We start from the raw sequence: 11,737 nt of genomic DNA on the forward strand, positions 1-11,737 counted from the left end.
CGTGTTCCCCTGGCCCAGGCCTTGCACACCCCCCACGCACATTGCCCAAAAGCCCCCCACCCCGGGCTGCTCCGTGGACCCAGCAATGTGAGGTTTTGAGTTTTCCTTTTTTTTTTTTTTTTTTTTTTTTTTTTTTTTTTAATAAAAAAGAAAAGAGCAGAAAAATTTACAGCTGGTTTGACTTTAAAAAGGCAGATCAAAGACATTGGAAATGGGATGGGGGATGGGGGGATAGCTCTGCCACCTCGGGGACCCAAGGGTCAGGATCATGCAGCGTTGAGGGGCGGGTGGCAGCACAGGGTGAGTGCCCACGGGGCTGGCTTACGGAGCCCACTGAGCACAGCTTACCCCATCTTGAGGTTTTTATGGAACCTGGGTTTTTTCCTGGGGTAATAACAGCGTCAGCAGCCACCATTTCCAGCCATCCCCACCCCACGTCCTTGCCCCACAGCCACATTTCTCCTCTGTGCCACATCCTTTGCCCATCCCCATGACTTTCTTTTGCCCTCCGCTCCCTTCCCCATCCCACTCCCTTGCCTCATCCCATCCTCTTGCCCCGTCCCACCCCGATGCTCCCAGGGCCCATTCCACCCCCTGCCCCAGAATGTGAACCTTAGGTTCAACCAGGTGTATTAAATAAAAAAAAAAAGCAAACAAACAAAGCAGAACCTCTTTCACATTCACACCCCTCCCCATATCCTCCCTCCCCAGGGTCTCCCTGACCCGCTGGCAGCGTCACGCCGTGTCCCCTGCTGGCACGTGGAGTCGGTTGTTGTCAGCGTCGACGTCCCCATCAAGCTGGAGGCAGCAGGCGTGTGATCCTTCATCCTCCTCCTCCTCCTCAGTGGCAGCTCCAGGTGCTGGGGGCTCCCTGGTGCCCCCATTGAGGGGCACCTTCTCCCGGGAGCGGGACGGGGGGCTGTGGGGCGTGCTGCAGCCCCGCACCTTGCTGCGAGCTTTGAGCTGGTCACGGTAGGTGAGGAGGGCCAGGCAGGCAGCCACGGTCAGGGTCACCACCAGCAGCACCGTCACCGTGACAAACTGTGGCCAGTACGACCGGGAGCTGCCGCGGCCTGAGGACCCCCAGGCCAACTCCTCCTCATCCAGCCCATCTCCCAGGGCACCCCCGTCAGAGTCCCGGAGCTGGTAGTGAGCCACGGTCCAGGTGTAGCCGTTCTCTGTGGCCTGGCACTTGTAGGTGCCCGCCATTCCCTGCTGCATGACGACCACCAGCGTGTGGTCAGGAAGCAGCACCGTGCGGCCCCGGGCACTGCCGGGCTGCTGCCAGCGGTAGGTGGCCAGTGCAGAGTGGCGGGGACACTTCAGCTGCACCACGGTGTTCATCCGGGGGCTGAGCCCTGTGGGTGCGGAGAGCGGGGTGACGGGGTGCACTCCACGTGCCCCAGCCCGCCCCAGGCGCCCACCCTGCTGCGCTCCCATACTCAACCCTGTACAGCGGGATCCTCCGGTGCCCCCCAGGATGGGGGCATGGCTGCACTCCTCCCACGGTGGCACGTGGTGATCGGGCTCCCTGCCTCGACATCCTGCAGCCACGCACTCCTGCAGGCGGAGAGCGGGGTCAGCACCCCGATGACCTCCACACCCCCTGCCCATTCTTGTCCCAGTGCTCACGTGTCCTCGGTGGCGGAGCGGGCAGGCCGGCAGGAGCTGCTGGGGCCGTGCCAGGCGCAGTAAGGGTCCCGTGCCAGCACGCACTCGGTGCAGCTCCGGTGCAGGCTGCAGTTGGCCAGCGGGATCTGCAGGACGCCTCTGGAGTAACCCACATAGAGGATGCCCTAGAGAGCGAGAGGTGCAGAGCTGAGCCTCCCCAGAGCCTCCAGTGCCGGAGTTGGACAGCTGTTGGGTGGTCTGGGTGATCGCATCTGCCCTACCTTCTGTGGGGCCAGCAGCAGGTTCCTCACCGACTCTGGCTTTGCAAAGAGCTGGATGCTCTCCACGATGTGGGGACCCTCGGGCAGCTCCACTGCCTTGTGCAGAAAACCCTCAGCTGTGGGGCACAAGGGACAGCACTGAAGCTTTGGAGCCAAAGGAAGGGTCGGAGGGGTGACCCTGTGTGCACCTAGGTATAAACCCACCTGTGGCCAGGAACATGACACGATACATGGTCCCGAAGACGTCGCGAGTCTCATGTACCGTGATGTGCGTGTAGGTGACGTCCGGCATCACGAGGAGAGGCCGCCCCTGGATGGGTGACACCTTCCCGTCCATCAGGAAATGGTCCTTCATGAAGCTGAGGGCTTTGTCCGAGGAGGGACCCATGGAGCACTGCAGGAGGAGAGAGGGGTCTGTGCTGGTGTGGGAAACTGAGGCACGGGGAGGGGAGGATGTGCTGCATCACCGCACTGCCCTGTGCCAGCATCCGTGGGATGCAGAGGGACCCTTCTCCTTTCTCATCCTGCTTGCAAGTGCGAGCACGCAGGGCAAACTGGGATAGACAGACCCATCTCCTGGGGATCAACACTGTCCCCTGGAAAGTCCAGTCCCCCTGAGTGGGCAGCACTCACACTGCCAGGCCGGGGATTCATGTCGGGGCCGCTGTAGACGGTCCAGCGAGAGCTCTCCTTGTTCAGCTCCTTGAACTTGCCGTCAAAGACCTTCTCCAGATCCTCCTGGCTGTAGGCACAGACGGCAGCACTGCCCGCCCTGCCCGCCTGCCTGCAGGGAGGGACAGCCAGGTGAGCAGTGGTAGGGCACAGGCCCCCAGACTTCCTCCACACCCCTGGGCACCCACCACTGCGAGGTGAAGACAGCGTAGAAGTCAGCGCGGCCGTCTTGGCGGAGCAGGGCGAAGGCGTGGTGGATGACATTGAAGGGGAAGCGGCCGGCCTGGGAGCACACCAGCTGCGCCTTCAGGAAAGTTGTCCACTTCTTCTGCAGCACCTTGTCCCCACCTACATCGCTCTGCAGGAGCCGGAGGGTGCTCATTACCAAGGTGACAGGACCCAGTTACTCCCTTTGTCCCACATCACGGTGTCATCATCCCAAGTCATTGTCCCCTATCGTCGATGCCCATCCCAGTACAGCTATTGTCCCCGCTATCGTCTCCTGTCACTGTCCCATGTGGTCATCAACCCCCATCACTGTACCCTGGTTGCAGCCCATCATCGTTCCCTGCTGTCACCCCTGCACACACCTTGCAGACACGGGCCACTCGTGGCACCAGGAGCCGCTCAAAGAAGTCGAACTCGTCCGCTGTCTCCTCGAAGAAGAAGTAGACCTTGTCGTCCCCGGGTACGCTGAAGGAGGCCACGAAGGCGGCATCGGCTACAGGCACAGCCAGGGCAGGTGGGTGAGGAGCTGGAGCAGGGGCAGGCTGCTGGCACCTCCCCAGGAATCCTCCCCAGGACCTTCCCACCGCTCACCCGAGAGCCAGCGGAGGAAGGCGTCTGTCTTGAGGAGGGTGCGGGTGCCCAGCGAGCGGGAGATGATGGGCTCGTTGCCCTGGAAGTTGTTCATGGTGCCGGCATAGAGCTCCCCGTCTGCCCAGGGACAGAGTGGGGAGTGAGCCGCCGTGAGGACCCCCCACCCATGGATGGGTGCCCACCCATGAGGCCACTGGCCCCATACTCACCCACCAGCAGGGCCGTGTAGGTGTGCTGGGGATCGAAGGGGCACTGGCCCTTCCCGTCCAGGAAGAGTTGTCCTCTGTCACTGGACACCAGTGTGAAGTTTTCCAGGTGCTGTGGAAAAGGGGAGAAAAAACAGCCAAAGGAGTGAAAACAAGCCCAAATCTGTAGGGAACGACTGTGGAATACCTTGCAGACATGGGGTGGCCCGTGTCCTCAAGGTGGGTGCAGGGATGATGACAGGGGATGATGACAGAGGATGCTGGGGGTACCCAGCTCCCGTCACCTTCCGTCATTTTCATTTTGGGGAGTGGCTGTCCCCACCGTGTGCTCAGCACAGAGGAAACGGAGGCGGCGACAGAGAGCCTTGAGTCCCCTGAGGGGACCCAAAATTGGGGTTTCCCTGCCAGAGGAGGAGTTGCTGGCAGCTGAGTGAGAAGCACCAAGGGCTCCTTTAGCAGATGGGACACAAAGACGTCCCTTGGGGGGATGTCCTAGGGTGACTTTATGATGCTTGTATCCCCAGTGATCTGTTCTGTTTGTGTTGGCTGTTGTGTTCTGTACATTTAAGACTGGTTCTGACAGTGAAGCAGGGAGAAGGAGAAGCACTGAGTTTGTTTTGAGAAAACTGCCTGACTCCTACACATTCCTCCTCCGGACGGTGTTTGTCTGAGGCACAGGCAGGCAGCGGGACAGAGATTTCTTTGCTTTTAGTTAGTTTTGGATAGGTGAAGCAGAGAAGCTCCCTGGACTGGTTTTTTTTTTCTTTTTCTCAGGACTGTTAAAACCTGCCCTGCACTAAAAATGCAGAGGAGCATAGGGAGCTCACACCTGTGACCCACTGGGGCCTGGACTTCGGCATTTTCCAGCACCAGAGGCACTGATGGGACACTGAGCGAGCCCAGCTAACCCACGGCACAGACTTTCTCAATTTGCCATCTCACTTCAGAACAAGAGGTTTTACTGTTTCATATTATTAGCTCTTTATGCTCGTGGGCACTTTGTTTGTTAAATAGTTTCTCTGAGGAGATTTTCTCCCGGACCGGTTGCAGGAGCAGCCGTTTGGGTTTGCTCACCAGAGGGACCAGATTCAGAGATTTTCTCCCAGATTTGCCCGAAACCACGACAGGGGGACACCCCCATCGTGGGACCTCACAGCAACACTACGACCTGCCCAGAGACCTGCTGCACCCCGTGCTGGGGTGGACACTCACAATGTAGGTGCACGTGGGGCTGAAGGCGTAGGTCCCACAGACGTACAGGTGGGTCTGGTTCACGGCCACCAGGACTCGGATGAAGTTGAAGCACTCGGTCTGAGAGGGAAAGAGAAAAGTTGGGTGCTGAGCACCTCAGTGGCTTTGTGGGAGCCCTGAGCCCTCACAGGGCCATCTCACCTCTTGGCTCTTCTTCTTAAAAGCACATTCCGAGGTTTTCTCGGCCGTGGGTCCCCACATTAACTGCAAAGAGAATGGAGATGTTCCTGGGCTGTTGAGCCCAGCTCCACGGGGAAACTGAGACACAGCGGAGGCATCGGCCCCCTCCCAAATCCCCAGAAGTGCTGGCTGCTCACCGAGGCTTTGGCATGGATGCTGCCAGGGGTGCCAAGAGTGAGGGCCAGCACCCAGTCGCGTGCCCCCACGTACAGCTCCTCCTTGCTCTCATCCAGGAGGAAGACGTCATAATGGGAAACGTTATCCTGGCTGAAGTGGATGAGGGTCCGCCGGGGGTCCCCTGGCAGGAGAAAAGGGGGTGATGGGGGCCAAGGGGTCACACACACACCCACACACACCCCACCAGCGTCATTCACTGCGGATGTGGCAGCAGTTCCCATTGTGGCTCACGTTACATTTCACACGGTGCAGTTCTTCCCCTTCAGCTCCCACATCGCCATCACCCCTTCGCCTGCCAGGTTCCCACCTCCCCCTGTCCCCTCCAGGTCCTGCTGCAAGAGCTGAACATCCCCAAGCTGCAGACCCCCAGAGATGGGGTACATTTTCCCCCAAGCTGTGCCTGTGATGCTTTGGGGCCATGGCCATGGGCAGCACTCTGTTTAGGATGCACAGCCCCAGGGCGCCACCCTGGCAGGATTACAAACCCCCGAGGTGCCACACTGGGGGGATCACCAGCCCCGAGGGTGCCCTTGGGCACAGCCAGGGACTGCAGAATCTCTTTCACCCGCACCAGGCTGGGGGATTTTTTCTGTTCTGGGAAAGGCTGCATGGGGAAAGGGAAGTGACAGCGCAGTCAGGGCTGGAATTGCACAACCCTGCCATGAGCACAGACCCTCTTGCAGCCCGACTGCCACGTCACAGCCCCCCCCAAGCTCCTGCTTTGCCTCCTGCCTTTCAGCTGGACACGCTATGCCCTGCTCCTTCCAGAGGCAGCTTTTCCTCCTCCCAGAGTGACCCCGAGCAGACCCTGGGTGCCAGGTGAGTGACAAAATCGCTGTTGGATTTGGCCCACTGGGTGTCGGGGTGCCAAGCAGCCTCATCTGCTCTCATCCCCTGCCCGCTGCCACGGCCCCTGTCTCCAGCCCCACGTGAGGGTCAGTGATGGGGGTCACGATGGGGGGGCACCCCAAGGTTCCTGATGCTGGATGCTCAACCCTGGGGACGGACACTCTCCCCCGCAGAGGCTGTGCGTGCCCCTCCCCAGCCGTCCCATCCCTTCCCGGTGCTCCTGCTCCCGGTGCCATACTCACCGCTGGGGAAGGTGACGCGGGGCAGGGACTCCGCGCAGAGCATGGCAGCCGGCACCACCACCCCGCAGAGCAGGCGAAGGGCAGCGGGCATGGCGGGGGGCGGCAGGGACGCGCCCCAAGAGGGTCCCAGCACCATCCCTGCGGGGAGGCCGAGGGTGAGGGCACACGCTGCTGGGCTGCGTGTCACTTCACCCGGCGGAAACAAGAGAGGGGAAGCAGCAGCCGGCAGAGAGGCGGGGGATGGGGGGGCCCCCAGCGCCTCGAGGCGCACGTGGTACCCCCCAGTGTGGGCACCGACTTCCTACTGCTGCACCGACAGTCAGAGACGCAGCCTCCTCCTGCACCCAAATCTCTGGCACGGTTAGGGACCCCCCCACCCCCATCCTCTGGGCCTCCTGCACCGGGGACTTTGGCACAGAGGTGTCTAGGTGCTCCTGCCTTTGCCCCCGGAGCCTCAGAGCCCATCCCCATCAGGGATTCCTCTGACCGGTTCCATCAGTTATCACAGCATCCACAAAATGGGGGGGACGGACGTACACGGGAACCCCGTCCTTCCAGCTCTTTCTGCAGCTCCTACCAGAAGCACCGAGGAAAGAGCCACATCTCGAGAACCGGACGGTGCCCAGGACCCCTTTGCTGATGGCCACCGTGTCCCCAGCGAGCGGCATTACCTCTCTGGCGGGCGAGGACAGAGCTGCTCACCTCCACCCCCGGAGCACGGGCACCAGGCAGGAGCCTGAGCCCTGGGGGCTGCGCCCACCACACTCGCGTGGGCCCATGCCCTGGATCCAGCCGAAGGGTGGCCGCGCTTCCAAGCTCCCAGCCCGGCTCGTGCTGGGCTCGCTGCAGCCCGGCCCAGCCCAGCCCAACCCTGCGCGGCTCCGCCGGGACTGCGGGAACCTGAAAGTCCTGCTGGAAGAGGACGAGCCTCGGCAGGTCGGGGCAGTGGGCGCCCGTGCCCGCCTTCGCCGCCTCGCACCTCCGCAGGGACAGCAGCGAAGCCTGGCGGAGGGAGCTGGGATGGGAACCGGGGAGCTCCGCTCCTCCAGCTGATGGCCCGGAGGGCGACGTGGGGGAGGGAGATGTGCTCAGGTGCCTGCGTTTGCTTGCTGGGGAAATCTTTGGGGTTGGGAAAAACGATGGCATTTTTCCTGTGGGTTGTGGGGACCAACAGTCCCCACTTCCGAAACAGAGCACCACCCCCAAAAGTAGCCCCACGGGGACAAGCATCACCCAGAAATCCAGCCCCCCAGGGCTGAGCATTGCCCCCCACAAACAGCCCCGTGGGGCAGAGCATCGTGGGGCAAAGCTCCTGCATCTGTTCCAGGAACCTGCCTCCCTGGAGATTCCATCCTTAACCCCAGGCTGCTCTGGGATGGCTGTAGGCAAGAAACCCCCCAAAGTCAAAGCCCTGGAGTTCCTCAACATCACCTGAGGTACCCCAATATCCCTCTGGACAGGGCTGAGGAGCATCCCGCCCTCTTGGGGCCTCCTTACCTGCCTCTCCCGTCCCCACAGCAGCCCGCCGGGACACGGAGCCCTGGGAGGGCAGCGCTGTCCTCACCACCTTGCTTGGCTGGGACAGAAGCTCCTTGTGAGCACAGAAAGTAGGTTACTCTGCCCCGGATTTCCCACTTGGCGAAGGGCTGGCTGAGGGACGGGGCCGCACGGAGCCTTGGACCGGCTGCATTGTTCTGCCCTGGGCCAGAGCCACCAAGGCCGCGGAGGGGGAGGAGGGATGGGAAAGGGAGCAGAGGCTCTTTAGCGAGGCTGAAGGCTTGATCGGGGCTGCGGTGGGGCTGAGGAAAACCACCAGTGTTCCCCAGCGTGAGCCGGGGCTGACACAGGATGTGAGGCAACAGCAGCCTCGAGGCTGCTCCGGCAGCGTAGGAAGCTGGAATCCCTTCTCAGCCCTTCTCTTTTTTGGGTACCCTGGTCAGAGTGGTCTGGGGACAGGGTAGGGGGATGTAATTTACAGTCTCCTTGTATGGGATTTAGCACAAGGGAGCGAGTGCCATCAAGGGCCTCTCAACACCGGGGTGGTTCAGTTTCCCCGAGCGCTTTCAGGTTGATCACAGCTGCAGCTTCATGGGCCTTGCTCCTGCTTGGATCTCCTCCACCTGGAGGATTCCCTCTAAGCCAGGGAATATTGTGCTGTCAATGAGCATTCACACTCCCTGCAAAGAGCACATCACCTGCCAGGGGATGGAGGCAGGCACAGCCCTTGTGCTCAGCAGGGTGAGCTGTGACGGATGCAGGGCAGGTGTGAAGCTGACGGCGCTGATCCCTCCCCGTGCCTCAATTTCCCACAGCAGAGAAGAGTTTGGTCCTTCCCTGCAGCTGGATTTAAATCCCCTGCCCATGTCACATCCCAGCAGCTTCCCACACAGGAATGTTCCCAACACCCAAGAGAGGCTGGGGCAGCTCAGCCTGGGGTAAACGCTTTCAACCCCCCCAGATCCGGAGCAGGGTGTGCGTGGGGGGGAGATGGGAGGCAGGGGAGGAGTGGGGGTGTGGGCTAAGAACAGGGGAGGATGAAGGGGAGGAATGGGGGGGGCTGTATGCAAGATGAAATGGCAGAGGATTGTATCGATGGGGGTGTTCCATACAGAGGGTGGGGAGAGCTGGGGGGCTGCAGGTAAGAGAGACGAGGATGCACAGGAGGGAGGTGCGGGGTGGAGGAGGCGTGGAGGGGCGCACGGAGATGGGGGAAAGGGGGGGGGTCTCGGGAGGAATGTGAAGGCAGGGGGTGCAGGGGGTGCAGGGGAGTCTCCCCAGCGCCGGGACCTCGGCCTCTTTGTTGCTGGCTGGCAGCATCAGCGCTGGGGGTCCCCCAAGCCCAACCCCACTATGGCGACATCCCCCTTCCCGCTCGAGTTCCCTCCCACGCGGAGCCTCCCCGGATCCCCTCGGGCCCCCCGGCCCCGGGCGCGGTGCGGCGGTACCGACCTGCGGCGGGCGGGCGGGCGGGAGCAGCATCCCCCGGCCCCGCATCCGGCTCACGTCGCCATAGCTACGGCTGCACCGACCGCGACCCCCCCCGCACCGACAGACCCTGACGGACGGACGAGGGGCTGCGGACCCCGAGACTCCCCCCGCAGCGGGACACGGCCACGGCTCCGCGTACGGAGGGCGGGCACCGCCTCCCCCTGGCCACACGCACCACCGAGACCCCCACCCCCAGGAAGCGCGGGGACATCCTTCTGCCCCCAGATGTGTCACATCCAGCCCCTCTCCTGACACACTGCTGTCCCCCTATAACGACATTGGGGCCCTTCACCCCAGTTTTGCTCTCGGCTTTTGGCAACAAAGTCCCTGCACCCCCATGTCAACACCTCTAGATCCAGACCCTATCCCTGCATTCCATCCCCACATCACTTCATGCCCGCTCCTGCCTCAGCCCTCCCTCTTACCCATCCCAGAGGAGTGCTGCTGGCTCTGGCTTCCCATCCCATGCGGATTTGGGGGGTCCCAGGAGGAGGTTTGGAGGTGCAGCTGTGGCACCAGGCTGCACGTGTGCCCCCCTCTCCCCCACCCAGCATCCACAAATTTTGGTTTATGGCATTTCCCTTGCCAGGAAGCCTGGCCTCGCCGGTGCTTGCAGACCCCACTTCTCCTGTGGAACTCGCTCCCTTCCCAGCTAGGTGAGAGCGTGGTGCCACGAGCCCCGAAACAGGATCCCCAGCCACCGCTTCCTCCCCCGCTCTGCAGCCACCTTCCCTGCGTGACCTCAGCCGTGCACAGCTGCAGCCGAGGCACAGAAGCGTCTCAGCCCTGTGCACCAGCTGGGGTGCAGTATCAGCACCCCCAAAAGCCACAGGCCTGCAGCATTGCCTGGGCTGGAGGGCAGAGCTGAGCGTCCCTGCGGCTCCCACAGGGTTCAGGAGTTGAAGCCTTTCGCAGGATTCTCTGAGGAGCTTGTGCCCAGTGCCCACCAGAAGTCCAAGCTTAGCTGGAGCCTGCTGCAGAGACTCCTCCTGCCCCAAGGCTGAGCTGCTGCTCTCAGCCCTGCCTAGACACCCCCAGGGCGCCCTGTGGGGCTCCTGCAGCACCTTGGGGTGCAGCTTTGGAAGGTAGCAGTGGGCACAAGCTCACATCTAAACCCTCCCTTGAGATTAGCAGGGTGGCTTGACCTTAATCTCCCTGGGCACGCAGGGGCCTGGAGGGGCTGCTGTGGGGCTGGCGGGGCCCCCAGCACCCACTCAGCCGTGTCCTGGCTGGAAAACCCTGGTGGCTTGCCAGACACTGGAGTCAGTCCTGGCTTTACCCCATCCCAGTGATTGCTCCAGGGCTTCCTGTGCTAGACTTTCCCCCCAAAAAACCGGTTCTCCTCAACATGTGCCCAAACCCCGGCGCTCCTGCCCACCCAGGCTGCCTCTGAAGAGACCCCAGCATCCAGAGCACAAGTGAGCAAGGCCTGGCCGTGGCCTTTGCTCTGGGATCCCATCTTCCTCCTGCCAGGCTCTGGGGGACCTGAAGCAGGGCTCAGATCCATGGGACAACAGGAGGAGCAGGAGAAACCTGACCTTGAGGCGGTGCTTTGGCTTGAGCGGGTGCTGGAGCTCTTTGACAGGCTCTTTTGCGAAGTCCCCGTGGGGGTGTGTGAGGTGTCTGTGGGCTGTAGCTCCCCCGAGCTGTGCAAGGTCCTCGTGGGCTGCACTTGGCTCCATAGGGAGGTGAAAGGTCCCCATGGATCATGTGAGATCCACACTGGGGTGTGCAGAGTCCTTGTGGGGGAGTGCATGGACCCCGTGTGGCTCTGTACGGAACCCACAATGTCTGTATTGTCCTTACAGGGCTCTGCAATGTCCCTGGGGGCTCTGCAATGTCCCTGGGGGCTCTGCATGCGTCTCCAGCTCAACCTTTCCCCAGCCTGTTGGAGTGCAAGCCCCGCTGGGTTCCCCAGGGGGAGAGGATGCCAGCTCAGGAGTGCCAGGACACTGGGGCCCTGTGAGGGAAGTGGGGAGGATCCAGGGCATCGTTTCCCCGTTGCATTTCCCCATGGCAGTTCCCCGTGGCAGTTCCCGTGCCTCCTGACCTGTCTCCTCCCAAGAACACGTCCAGCCAGCAGCACGGTTCATTTCCCCCCCATCGTTTCAAAACCTGCTATTTCAGGCAGAACCTCATGATTTTGGCAGTGCCAGGCTGGAGCAGGGTTGAATCCCCATGAAAGGGGACAGGCTGCAGCACTGTGGGGGTAGCTGCCCCAGCCTTGTGGCACGGGTACCCCTGAGCTGGCAGAAATGGGAGGCAAACAGGGCACAGAGAGGGGGCCAGGGTGTCCCCTCTCATGCTGTGAGCACCTGTCTCTGACACCTCCCTGTACGCTCTCTGGGAGGGGAGATGGCACCTTGCTGGGTCTCCACAGGCTCACTTGAAGCCGTGGGGTGACAGCAATGCCCTCGACCCCCTGGCAACCCCCGCCCTCCTGAGCCTCAGCCCCGCTGCA

General features: G+C 62.0%; 1 protein-coding gene across 2 annotated transcripts; it reads right to left on the reverse strand.

Annotated features, from left to right (window-relative positions):
* Positions 1 to 677: 677 nt before the first annotated feature.
* On the reverse strand, positions 678 to 8,234 carry SEMA4A (semaphorin 4A). 2 transcript variants are annotated; one of them, XM_040088094.2, is made up of 15 exons: positions 7,786 to 8,234; positions 6,289 to 6,426; positions 5,158 to 5,318; positions 4,982 to 5,044; positions 4,802 to 4,900; positions 3,593 to 3,701; positions 3,384 to 3,500; positions 3,155 to 3,285; positions 2,753 to 2,922; positions 2,526 to 2,676; positions 2,097 to 2,286; positions 1,893 to 2,008; positions 1,633 to 1,796; positions 1,448 to 1,560; positions 678 to 1,358 (listed from the first exon to the last, which is right to left on the reverse strand). In XM_040088094.2, the coding sequence occupies exons 2-15, from the start codon at positions 6,422 to 6,424 to the stop codon at positions 736 to 738; spliced, it is 2,343 nt and encodes a 780-aa protein (XP_039944028.1). In that variant the 5' UTR covers positions 6,425 to 6,426; positions 7,786 to 8,234; the 3' UTR covers positions 678 to 735. The 2 variants fall into 2 exon arrangements, with proteins under 2 accessions (XP_039944028.1, XP_039944027.2); XM_040088093.2 differs by lacking the exon at positions 7,786 to 8,234 and having other exon boundaries at positions 6,289 to 6,479.
* Between the last annotated feature and the right edge of the window lie 3,503 nt (positions 8,235 to 11,737).

The sequence above is a fragment of the Hirundo rustica genome, chromosome 29 (genome assembly GCF_015227805.2).
Source record: "Hirundo rustica isolate bHirRus1 chromosome 29, bHirRus1.pri.v3, whole genome shotgun sequence".
Classification (NCBI taxonomy): domain Eukaryota; kingdom Metazoa; phylum Chordata; class Aves; order Passeriformes; family Hirundinidae; genus Hirundo; species Hirundo rustica.